At 40.8% G+C, this 13,217-nt stretch overlaps 1 protein-coding gene across 3 annotated transcripts in view; it reads right to left on the bottom strand.

Moving 5' to 3' along the window:
• The window catches only part of pigq (phosphatidylinositol glycan anchor biosynthesis, class Q), a 72,604-nt gene that overhangs the window by 12,603 nt on the left and 46,784 nt on the right, over positions 1-13,217 (bottom strand). For all 3 annotated transcript variants that reach the window (XM_043711121.1, XM_043711119.1, XM_043711122.1), the window contains exon 7: positions 1,414-1,525. In XM_043711121.1, coding sequence (XP_043567056.1) covers positions 1,414-1,525 — 112 coding nt within the window. The remainder of the gene's footprint in view (positions 1-1,413; positions 1,526-13,217) is intronic.

Below are 13,217 nucleotides of genomic sequence, written 5' to 3'. Positions count from 1 at the left end.
GTCAGTGCGCCAAACTACTACCGCGCCTCCCTTGTCAGCTGGTTTGATGGTGAGGTTGGGGTTGGAAATGGACAACCTCACACTTGGCAGTGTTGAACTCCATCTGCCACTCCTCAGCCCAGCTCTGCATCATGTCTAAGTCCCTCTGCAGCCGACAACTGCCCTCCTCACTGTCCACAACTCCACCTATCTTCGTATCATCTGCAAATTTACTGACCCACCCTTCGACTCCCTCATCTAAGTCATTAATAAAAATTACAAACAGCAGAGAACGCAGAACTGATCCCTGCGGAACTCCACTTGTAACTGGGCTCCAGGCTGAATATTTGCCATCTTCCACCACTCTCTGACTTCGACCGGTTAGCCAGTTGTCTATCAACTTGGCCAAATTTCCCTCTATCCTATGCCTCCTGACTTTCCGCATAAGCCTACCATAGGGAACCTTATCAAATGCCTTACTAAAATCCATGTATACTACATCCACTGCTCTACCCTCATCCACATGCTTGGTCACCTCCTCAAAGAATTCAATCAGACTTGTAAGGCAAGACCTACCCTTCACAAATCCGTGCTGGCTGTCCCTAATCTATCGTAATTTCAGCAATTTGTTTCAGCGTAGTATTTTTGACAAGTATGTTAAAAAAGTTTCTAGTTGCTGATGGGTCAGTAAGCAGAGGATACAAACTTAAAGTAAATTGGTCTCAGAATATGAGAGGGTGTTAGGAAAACATACTTTACACACAGGGGGGTTATCATTATGTGGAAGTGTTCTGAAGAGGAGTCATACCAGATTCAAAGGTTAACTTTGTTTCTATCTCCACAAATGCTACCTGAGTTTCTCCAGCATTGTGTGTTATTTGCATGTTTCTATGAATTTGTCAATGCTTTATGATCCTACATTTCCCATGAATGAACTACACCATAAAATGCCTAAATAAGGTGTGTTCCCAAGATAGAGGTCAAGAGGAGTCATGAGTTCAAGTTCTGGGTTTGAGAACTCTGAGACAACAATGGTTGTGGTGGAGCTCTGACCAAGTTATAACAGTTGTACAATTGTCCTCCTGCACTTTCAGTTCTCTTTGAGGGATCAGCTCAATGTTCAAACAGTGAAATGGAGTCACAGAGGGAAAAACATTGGGAAGCTCTAAATGGTGCATGGGGTGGTGACCACATAGCAGTAGAGAAGATACAGTGCAAGATGATCCCATCCTATCCTCCAAGATGTCATGGCTGTACAAAAAGACTTACAGATGCTGTGCATTGAAATAAGCTGCATACAAAGAAAATTTAAAGGGATTGTCGTTGCTATCATAATCCAGTTTATATATAAAATTTGCAGGTGGTAGTCAAAACAATTTAATGTTCTGGTACCCTAATAACTCAAAAATGTTAGGGAGCAGAAAAATTCACCACCTGATCCAAGTCATATGAGCAGGAATCCACACGCTGCCTCAGAACATTCCATTTCTTTCCTCTGAATAATCGCCAAAGAGATGATAAGCCATAGATCTTCAAACAGTAGAGTCTTTCGAACAGGAAACACATTCAAAGGTTATGCCTTACAAATAACAAATGTTATAGCATTATGCAAATAGAAAGCAGGTAATTTTAAAAAACAAATTCACCATTTGTACAATTTTTACATTTTTGCACCAATCATCCATAGTTTACGCACCAAACTTATTGTCAAACTGACATGAGAAAGAAATGACATGATCTATTCAAAGTCTTCAAATATTCAACTTTGCATTTCATGGACTAACAATTTATAGGATCAAAGCAATTACATCAAATTGTGCCAGTCTGCAGTTAGGCCTATTTATTTTCTTGAAAGAAACAAATATTTAATCTCAGTGTGTTTTGCATTTGCTCTTTTATTATCTTTCCATTATTTTTCCTTTAAGGCTTGATTGATTCTTTCTTAGGCAACGCTCACCTCCCATTGACTCAATTCTGGAGAAAGTACATTGACCTGAAACTTTAACTCTCTTCCTCTCTCCATAGGTGTAGCCCAGCTTAGAGTGTGTTCAGCATTTTCTAAAATTCCTGATTTTTTTTTCAGTTCCTACAGTTTATTCTCAGACCTTGGAATCTCCAAAGGATTTAGCTTTATGACTTTATTCATATTAAGGTACATCGAAGAAGGATAGAACATTTAATCATTCTAATATATCATGCTCCTTGTCAGAATCTCCCTCACCAGTGGAAATAATTTGTCCTCATTTACGTTACTTGTTTCCCTTAAATTTTTGAGAACTCCAATTAAGCCACCCTTGAGCTGTCTAAATCAAAATGAATCCAACCTCAGTTTGCAAAATAACTCCTCATACCTGGGTTCAAAGGCTAAAGTTATCATTCTACTGAATTGATGCTACATTCCCTTGAACATATATTCTGCGCAAAACTGCTGTTAGTTTAAGAATGAGGTGGCTGAAGGAAAGTTTGTATTAGTGATAACCAGAGAAATTAATGGAGCTGAAGATGATAACCCTAGGACCTGACACTTTACATTTGACAGTGTTGAAAGGGATGGCTAGAGAGGTAATTCATGCATTATCTTCCAAAATTTCATAGATTCTGAAATGATTCCTATGATCTGGAAAGTAACCAACATCACCCGCTTTTTAAGAAGGGAGTGAGGGAGAAAACAGAAGAACAGATTTGTTAGCCTTACACTAGTATTAGGGAAAATGCTAGAATCTATTATAAAGAATTTGATAGTTAGACATTTGGATAAAAGTGATCTGATTAAGCATTGTCAACACTGATTTGCAAATTGGAAAGAGTTTGGCAAACTTGTTGGAAATTTTTTTGAAGATGTTACTAACAAAACTAATAAAGGAGAGCTGATACACTTCGATTTTCAGAAGGCTTGTGACATATGCAAGGAAAAGACATCAGACAAACTGGGTCTATATTCTCTAATGTTTTAAAGAATGGGAGATGATCTCATTGCAACTTATAAGATACTTAAATAGATAGACAGAGTAGATGTTTTCCCTGGCTGGGGAGTCTTCAACCAGAGAGCACTATTAAAAAATAAGATGGATGCAACTTAGGCCTGAGATGAGATGCATGTTATTTTACTCATGGCATGGTAAACTTATGGAATTCTCTGCCACAGGAGTCTGTGGAAGTTCAGTCTTTGAGAATATTTAAGATAGAGAGTGGCAGATTACCAATGGCAAACAGGGTCATGGGAATGGTGTGGGTAAAAGACATTGAAGTGTTCGATTATGAGTGATTAAGCAAATGGTCAACATGCCATTTGCTGTTCTAATTGCTTGTAGCCCCTGCATGCTAACCTTTGCACAAGTGCATCCAAGTCTCCTTAAACATCAGCACTTAATATTTTACAACTATTAAGAACAGAAAACCAAGATATCTGTGCAGAGAAGCAGAGCTAACACTTCAGATTAGATTACCATTAGATTCGATTACTTACAGTGTGGAAACAGGCCTTTCAGCCCAATAAGTCCACACTGACCCATTCCCCTACATTTACCCCTTCACCTAACACTACGGGCAATTTTAGCATGGCCAATTCACCTAACCTGCACATTTTTGGACTGTGGGAGGAAACTGGAGCACCCGGAGGAAACCCACGCAGACATGGGGGGAATGTGCAAACCCCACACAGTCAGTTGCCTGAGGCGGGAATTGAACCTGGGTCTCTGGCACTGTGAGGCAGCAGTGCTAATCACTGTGCCACCGTGCCGCACGATCTGAATTTTCATCAAAACTGGATTGCTAATTATTCAAGGTTCACGTTTGTTATTCTTTCATGCGATGAGGACATCACTGGCAAAGTCAGCTTTTGCTACTCATCCCTAAATTCTCTCAACTGAGTAGCTAGCTAGGTCTTTTAAGAGGGCAGTTAAGTATCAAGCACTTACTGTAAGATATACCAGTTTAGCATAACAGATTTCCTTCTAAAAATGACATCAATAATACAGATGGGGTGATAATCTCTGGATACCATTAAGAAGATTAGTTTTCAATTCCAAATTTATTAATTAAATTTAAATTCAGTCAGATGCCACAGTGGCATTTGAACTCACATCAGAGCATTAGCCTCTGAATTACTAATTCAGTGATATTATCACTACAGCACTATCTCACCCTAGCTGATAATGCAGCAGTTACATTATATTGCAAGTGATTAAACCATGCATTTCATTCATTGTAAAGCACACCTAGTGATTGAGAAAAGCACTGTATAAATAAGTCTTTCTTTTATTATAGACACTATATTCCATACAGATGACGGCAATTGTCAAGTTAGATGAATGATACCTTATTAAAGAGTTTTTGCTATTTAGGAAAGAAAAGTCCAAAAACAAAATAGTTAAAAAAAATTGAAAATTTCAAGTTTTTTTTTGACTGTATTGCTGACATAAGCTCTTTCATTTTCAGTTATTATCTGTGTTATGAATTAGAAGATTTTAAGCTAAACGTACATGAAGCACAATGAAATGAAAAACTTGTAAAAAAGCCAAATTTAGTAAACTATTCATTGAATTTGACAGTGTAACATTCACACATCTCCAATATTCACACCCACTATAATTCCATAAGCAACCACTGTATGGGAAAACAGAATAAAAAGGCGACAAACATCACTTTAATATTCAACATGCACCAATTTAATGACACTCCAACAGTTGACAAACAGAGCCATTTTATATTACATGAATATGTTTTCTTCCTGGAAACTGTGACTGAAAAGTACTTTTGTTTAAGAAATAAAAACCCTCACTATTAGCACACACTAACTGGAATTCTGCACAAACAACAATCGCCTTCTGCTTTCCAGAGCAGGCCTGCCAGGTCAGGCTAAAGAAAGACAATGATTGCTTTCAATACAAATGTTAACATGGAAAACAAAGACAGTAATATGGAATAAAGCACGATTCTGATCTTCTCTTTAATTTGTGACTGTAATTCAAAAAGTCACATTGTACAAACTATAAGTGCTGTGTTTGCAATATCCTTGCTACTGTGAACGAACTGGGTTGGTGATAATGTCAGCATGACTTAAGAACACGATATCAAAGCAATGCAAATTTCTCGAAGGCTTATTCACAGTACCACTAACATTTCTACTTTTAGTATTCATAAGTTCCAATTCTGATTTTAACTAACCCCACCCCATTCCATTTCTGTGTCCTGTTATTAACCCACTCAGTCTTTTTCACAGAGTAGGGGAGTTCAAAACCTTTGGTTTTAGTTTAGGCACAGGTTTTAGTTGAGAGGGGAAAGATTTAAAAGGGACGTAAGGGGCAACTTTTCCATGCAGACAGTGGTGTGTTTATGGAATGAGCTGCCAGAGGAAGTGGTGGAGGCTGGTATATAATAAGCATCTGATGGGTATGTGAATAGGAAGGGTTTAGAGGGATATGGGCCAAATGCTAGCAAATGGGACCAGGTTAACTTAGGATATCTAATTTAGGATGTCAGCGCAGACAGGTTAGACTAAAGGGTATGTTTCTGTGCTGTGCAACTCTCTGACTCTCTTTTGAGGTGGTAAGTGTGCCCTATGGGATTAAGCAGGGTAGTTCAATAAACATGCAGATTGTCAGATGGCAGCATCAGGCAGTTTGAATGGGGAAATAGTCTCTTCAGATCTGCACAGAGCTGCTGAGGGCAGAACAAGTCCAAATGATGTTTGAGATATTTTATATTTTCTTGTAGGCCAGAAATAGGTGCCTTCAGGCCAATAAGGAAACCTCGCACTGTCTTTGCATCTGGCTCTGTGTCGATTATTCTTCCATGGAATATTCTTTTGTAATGTGGTTTTATTCCCACATCCACAGGTTTGGAATCAAGACAGGCTGGTTGAGAAGAAGACAAGGTCACAAACCATCTTTAGGCTCAAGCTTCTTCATAACAGCGTCTATTGTTTATTCGGTCAATATGCTACAATACTTTGTATTCAGAGATACACCTATTCATAAACTTTACCACCTGATGATAGTCAGTCTTGTCTACATGCTTCTTTGCATGTGTTTCTAACATTTATCTGGCTAATTGTGAGGCTTCTGCCTAGTCCTGATGTTCCTGCCCAGCCCTTCTTCATCACCCCCCTCACTATACTATTTATGCCCAGTGAGGAGAAGTTCTGCAACAGCATTGCAAGGTTGCTCCAGAATTCCAAAGTCCTTACGTAACAGATGTGAATGCACTGGAAGAGCCAATATTTGTTTCTCATTCCTAACTGCCCCTTGACCTGAGTGGGAGAAAGTGAGGACTCCAGATGCTGGAGATCAGATTCAAAAAGTGTACTGCTGGAGAAGCACAGCTCAGGCAGCATCTGAGGAGCATATGCTCTTCATCAGGAATGGCCTGAATGGTTTGCTGGGTCATTTCAGAGGTCTTTAAAAATCAACTGCACCTTTGTGAGTGTGGAGTCACATTAAGTAAGGCTGGGTAAGAATGGCAGTCTTCTTTCCCTAGGGGACATTAGTAAACTTGATGTGCTTTCACGACAGTGAACTACAGTTTCATAATCATAACCACCGAGACTAGTTGTCAATTCTAAATTTTATTAATTGAATTTAAATACCACTGTCTGATATGGTGGGATTTTTAGATTAGATTAGATTACAGTGTGGAAACAGGCCCTTCGGCCAACAAGTCCACACCGACCTGCCGATGCGAAACCTACCCATACCCCTACATTTACCCATTACCTAACACTACGGGCAATTTAGCATGGCCAATTCACCTGACCCTGCACATCTTTGGACTGTGGGAGGAAACCGGAGCACCCGGAGGAAACCCACGCAGACACGGGGAGAACGTGCAAACTCCACACAGTCAGTTGCCTGAGTCGGGAATTGAACCCGGGTCTCTGGCGCTGCGAGGCAGCAATGCTAACCACTGTGCCACCCACAACTTGAACTTATACCCAGAGCATTGGGACTCTGGACTATTAGTCCAGTGAGATAGCCAATTCTCTAGCACAAATGCCTCCATGCTCCACCAGTAACGGACAAGACTGTCACCCATCTCATGCCTTCTTCAAGTGAATGCTGGGAACAGTTTTCATCTGTTGCCACTTGCAGCTTCCTGTAGATGAATCCCTACTTGTACCCTACAGCCAGACCGTGGATCTGGCCAGGAGTTAGATAAAATGTATTGAAATTAAGTCTCATCTTCCCCAGACTCCTGGAGGTACTGCCTACTCTGGTGCTTGCTTATGCCACACTCGTTTCCCCCTTTCATCTTTAAAATTGACCCCAATATGGCTAGAATATTTTAAACTATTGTATCAAAAGCATTGTAGAATCAAAACATTTATGGCACAGAAAGAGGCCTTTTGCCCTGTCACAAATACATCTGCCGAAATCAGGTCACCCAGGCTATTCCCACGATCTAACCGTTGGTCTGTAGCCCTGCAGGTTATGACATTTGAGGTGCACATCTGACACCTTTGAAATAGAACACAGAACATTACAGCACAGTACAGGCCCTTCAATGTTACACTGACCTGTGGAACCAATCTGAAGCCTATCTATCCTATACTATTACATTTTCATCCATATGTTTATCCAATGACCATTTAAATGCCCTTAAAGTTGACAAGTCTACTACTGTTGCAGGTAGAGCGTTCCATGCCCCTACTACTCGGAATAAAGAAACTATCTCTGACATCTGTCCTATATCTATCACCGCTCGATTTAAAGCTATGTGCCCTCGTACTAGCCATCACCATCCGTGGAAAAAGTCTCTCACTGTCTACCCTATCTAACCCTCTCATTATCTTTTTTGTCTCAATTAAGTCACCTCTCAACCTCCTCTCCAATGAAAACAGCTTCAAGTTCCTCAGCCTTTCCTCATAAGACCTTCCCTCCATACCAGGCAACATCCTAGTAAATCTCCTTTGAACCCTTCACAAAGCTTCTACATCCTTACTATATTGCAGTGACCATAATTGTACACAATATTCCAAATGCGGCCACACCAGAGTTTTGTACAGCTGCACCATGACCTTGTGGCTCCGAAACTCAATCTGCCTACCAATAAACGTCAGCACACCATATGCCTTCTTAACAACCCTATCAACCTGGGTGGCAACTTCAGCAGTTTTTATGCACCTGGACACCAAGATCTCTCTGTTCATCTACACTGCCAAGACTTTTACCATTAGCCCAGTAATTTGCATTCCTGTTACTTCTTCACACTTTTCCGTATTAAACTCCATTTGCTACTTCTCAGCCCAGCTCTGCATCTTATCTATGTCCCTTTGTAACCTGCAACATCCTTCCACACTGTCCACAACTCCACCGACCTTAGTGTCATCTGCAAATTTATTAACCCATCCTTCTACGCCCTCATCCAGGTTATTTATAAAAATGATAAACAGCAGTGGACCAAAACAGATCCTTGCGGTACACAACGAGTAGCTGAACTCCAGGATGAACATTTCCCATCAACCACCACCCTCTGTCTTCTTTCAGCTAGCCAATTTCTGATCTAAACCACTTAAACACCCTCAATCCCATACCTCCGTATTTTCTGCAATAGTCTAACATGGGGCACCTTATCAAACACCTTACTGAGATCCATATACACCACATCATCCGCTTTACCCTCATCCACCTGTTTGGTCACCTTCTCAAAGAACTCAATAATGTTTGTGAGGCATGAATAACCCTTCACAAAACCCATGTTGATTATCCTTAATCAACTTATTCCTTTCTAGATGATTTTAAATCCTCTCTCTTATAACCTTTCCAACACTTTACCCACAATCAAAGTAAGGCTCACTGGTCTCTTGTTACTAGGGTTGTCTCTACTCTCATTCTTGAACAAGGGGGACAACATTTGCTATGCTCCATTCTTCTGGCACAATTCCTATAGACAATGACGACATAAAGATCAAAGCCAAAAGCTCTGCAATCTCTTCCCTGGCTTCCCAGAGAATCCTAGGATAAATCCCATCTGGCCCAGGGGACTTATCTATTTTCACACTTGCCAGAATTGCTAACACCTCCTCCTAGTGAACCTCAATCTTGTCTAGTCTAGTAGCCTGTATCTCAGTATTCTCCTCAACAACATTGTCCTTTTCCAGTGTAAATACTGACGAAAAACATTCATTTAGCACTTCACCTATCTCTTCAGACTCCACGCACAACTTCCCACTACTGTCCTTGATTGGCCCTAATCTTACTCTAGTCATTCTTTTATTCCTGATATACCAAGCTTCAGGGTTTTCCTTTATCCTACCTGCCAATGACTATTCATGACCCCTCCTGGCTCTTCTGAGTTCTTTCTTCAAGTCTTTCCTGGCTAACTTGTAACTCTCAAGCGCCCTAACTGCGCCTTCATGTCTCAACCTAACATATACCGCCTTCTTCTTTTGACAAGAGATTCAACTTCTTTAGTAAACCATGGTTCCATACTCAACCACTGAAAGGATTTGAGAAATCTGCCTCTACTAGATCCCTACTATACACCCGAGTGAAAACTTCATCTCCTTTCTTATCAACAATATTGTTTTCAACCCACTGATGAGGTAAGCAAAAGAAGGAATCTAGTTATCAGTATTTTTTTTTAAAACCAATTTTGCTTTGTTAAAATCAAAAACAGAAATTCATGGAAAAGCTCAGCAGGTCTGATAGCATCTGTGGAGAGAAATCAGAGTTAATGTTTCAGGTTCAGTGGTCCTTCTTTCAAACAACATCCGCAGTTCTTGCAGTTTTTAGTTTGCTTTGTTAAAAATTCAATTAAATTTCATTGAAAGAAAATGTCCTTGTTAAATCAAAGGAGAAAGTGAGGACTGCAGATGCTGGAGATCAGAGCTGAAAACGTGTTGCTGGAAAGCGCAGCAGGTCAGGCAGCATCCAAGGAGCAGGAGAATCGACGTTTCGGGCATGAGCCCTTCTACAGGAATGCTGAAGGGCTCATGCCCGAAACTTCGATTCTCCTGCTCCTTGGATGCTGCCTGACCTGCTGCGCTTTTCCAGCAACACATTTTCAGCTTGTTCAATCAAAACAAGGATTTCAAAAACCCTTACTGTGCCATTAAGTGTACAGCAATATTGATAGCAACTGTGCAAGGGGACTTAGTTGCAGGTCCATTATATAACCATACAAATATGATTCTTATGCTGCATTGCAGAAGTGCTTCATATATTTTCTTTTTCGCTCTCTGTTAGCAAAGTGTTATAAAGTCTATAAAAGGTATAGTAAGGGGGACACTGAATTAAGATTTTAAAAATACTGCTACTTCAACATCAGATAGAGAGGCATTTTTAACTTTGCTTCCTAGGGCAGCAGGAAAAATAAGGAGGAATGCATGGCCTGCTTTTCAGTTCATAATGACTTCAACATGACTGGACCAGATCTGGGACAGATGCGTATTAGGGTTGGTACAGAACTATTTTCTATTATAGCAAATCATGTTCAAACAGGACAACTAGGCCTAGATTTTCACCACATTGGTGAACCATTCCACCATAAAAAAATTGTTGGAAAATTTTTAGTTGGAAATTTACATTCCCAAATCTGACGTTCCCACTTTTACTGGGTTGTGGGTTAAGCATGTACTGTTTACAAACACTGATGGTGATTAAACTGATCAGCTGCTTCCACTCGAATATAAACCCAGGACACCATGGGAGTGAGGTCACATCCCTCTTGTTTGGTTGGGGTGGGAAGGGGTTTGGAATTCTTAAATCCCTTGGAACCATCAAACCAGTAAAAGACATGACAAGGTTTGTTGACACCTGCCAGGTTTCCTCGGACCTGCCAAGGAAAGCTGGGACCGGCCAGGAAACATGGTATTGTCAAAAAGTGATTTGTCAAGAATTGTTGAACTGTCAAGGACAATCAAGACCTGTTAAGAAGTGTCAACATATGTCAAAATGTATAATGATGAATGAAAGTTCTTTTCTTAATAAAGTTCTATATTGCAGAACACACCAAGTAACAGAACTTTATATTTCCTTCTATATGCAGGGATACTTGTGGATAATAGACAGGTTGGCATTGTAGATGAAGAGATAAATAGTGGTGAGTGGAAGCAAGCACTTAAGGTGCTACAAGGGTGTAAATGGCCAAGGGGTGTAGATAGAAGGGCATAAATGCCACAAGGCAAACTTGGGACGATAGGATGGGTAGAGGGTTCTACCAGGCATGGATGGGGAACACAGGTGAGGAAGAATGAGGGTTGGTCAAATAATTCATGCTTCATTTTAACTTTTGGACACAGCACTGGGGCAGTGTTCCACCCAGCCTTCTATGTCAAATGCCAACTTCCTCAGCTCTTTCGGACACCTGGCCAGACTTCCAATACAACTCACACTCAGACTAAAACATCAGGAGTGTGGCAGCCCCTTTATATTTTATAAAAACAGGTCAGGTTCACTGAGCTGGGAATTCACTGCTATCTGTGCACCCAACCTGGGAACAAAGATTGGTATCAGTCACCAATTGTAGCCAATAGATTGTGCTTTTATCATGCAGTATTTATAAAATGGCTGCTTTCTAAAAATTTATTCATTTATGGAATATTGCCTTTTCTTAGCTGCCCTTGAGAGGTGGCGGTGGCCGTTGCAGTCTGCCTGCTGTGGGTTGACCCACAATGGCTTTAAGGGAAGCAATTCCAGGATTCTGACCCAGCAACAGTGAAGGAACAGTGATATAATTCCAAGTCAGAATGGTGTGTGGCTCGGAGGGGAACTTGAAAGTGGTTACGTTACCATACATCTGCTGCCCTTCTCCTTTTAGAAGGAAGTGGTCATGGGTTTGGTTGGTGCTGTCCAAGAAACGTTTTTTAGTTGCTGACATTTCTGCTGTCAGTACCACAAAAGGCAGTAATGTAACAGCTAATGGCCTCTGCACTTCATTCTAATGCTCATTGTTCACAAGTGGTGTGACAGAAATGGTAGGGATTGGGAATACAAGAATATTAGAAGGAAAGGATTTAGACCATACAGCCCCTCAAACCTGCTATACTATTCAGTGTCAGCTCTACTCTCTTGCCACTCCTCCACCCCATATCCCGTGATTCCTTCATAGAGTGTCCATGCTCCCATGGGGTAGAAAATTCCAAAGATACACAACAGTTTCTTTGTGATATTTTACATCTCAGCTTGTCCTGTGACTGTGTCGATCCTGTGCTCTAGATTCCAATTAAAGGAGACAATATCTTGAAGGCTCTTCAAAACCATCTATGTTTCAACAATGTCACCTTTCACTCTTCAAAATCTTATAGAATATTGGTTCAATTTATTCACTCTCATTGTAGGGGAGTCCAGTGCTTCGTGCATTCAGAAAAATAGCAATATTACTTTTAAATTTACTGGTCTTTGCACGCAAGTGGTAATTATAGTACAACTTGGGTCCAGTCACAAAGGGACATTCTAATAGCATTTACTAGAAAGCAATTGGTAAAGAATCGTGGTCAATTTTCCTAATTCATGGGTGTTGCGATCACTTCCAACCATTTAGATAGTACTGCTCATGCCAAAAATTAGAGTCATTCAGCATGGAAACAGATCCTTCGGTCCAACTTGTCTGCACTGACTAGACATTCCAATCTGACCTACTCCTATTTGCCAGCATTTGGCCCATATCTCTCAAACACCTTTCTATTCACGTACCCATCCAGGTGCCTGTTAAATGCTAGAATTGTACTGTAAATATATTTCTTACTTTAAAAACAGAAGGCTGGCTGTGACTCTGGATGGATTCAGCACTCAAAACAATGTGGTGACTCTGTAACCCAAGCAGGGGGCGTGGTCACGTGACGTCCCCGTCTCGCACCCGGAAGAGGGTGGGCGATCACGTGATGTTCCGTTTTGCGCCTCAGAAGTGGGTCGAGGAGGTCACGTGATGCTCCATTTCGTGGGCAAAGAAGGTCACGTGGGGTCGGACAGCTAAGAATGCGAAGAGGCGGGGAATGGAGTCAGATTAACACCCAATCAGAAGATAATTCTACCTCAGTGTTTATATGACGTTTTTTATTGTATAAAAGACTGGGGCAGGGACAAAACGAGGTCTTACGTTTTGAACTGACACACTTTGTAGTTTGTCAGGGACAAAGAGGTTTAGATCCAGAGCTCTGAATGCTTTGTTCACTTACTGTGTAAAATAAATTAAGAGTGTGAGACCGAATATCTTCTCCTATTGCTTCATTTAAAAGAACACGCAGGACTTGGCTCACACATAGAAGAAAGTAAGTTGGTAGATTGAGCCAAAGTCCAACA

This window comes from Chiloscyllium plagiosum, chromosome 21 (assembly GCF_004010195.1).
Source record: "Chiloscyllium plagiosum isolate BGI_BamShark_2017 chromosome 21, ASM401019v2, whole genome shotgun sequence".
Lineage (NCBI taxonomy): Eukaryota > Metazoa > Chordata > Chondrichthyes > Orectolobiformes > Hemiscylliidae > Chiloscyllium > Chiloscyllium plagiosum.
Note: the sequence above shows the minus strand (reverse complement) of the source record. Positions and strands in the feature narration are given on the sequence as shown.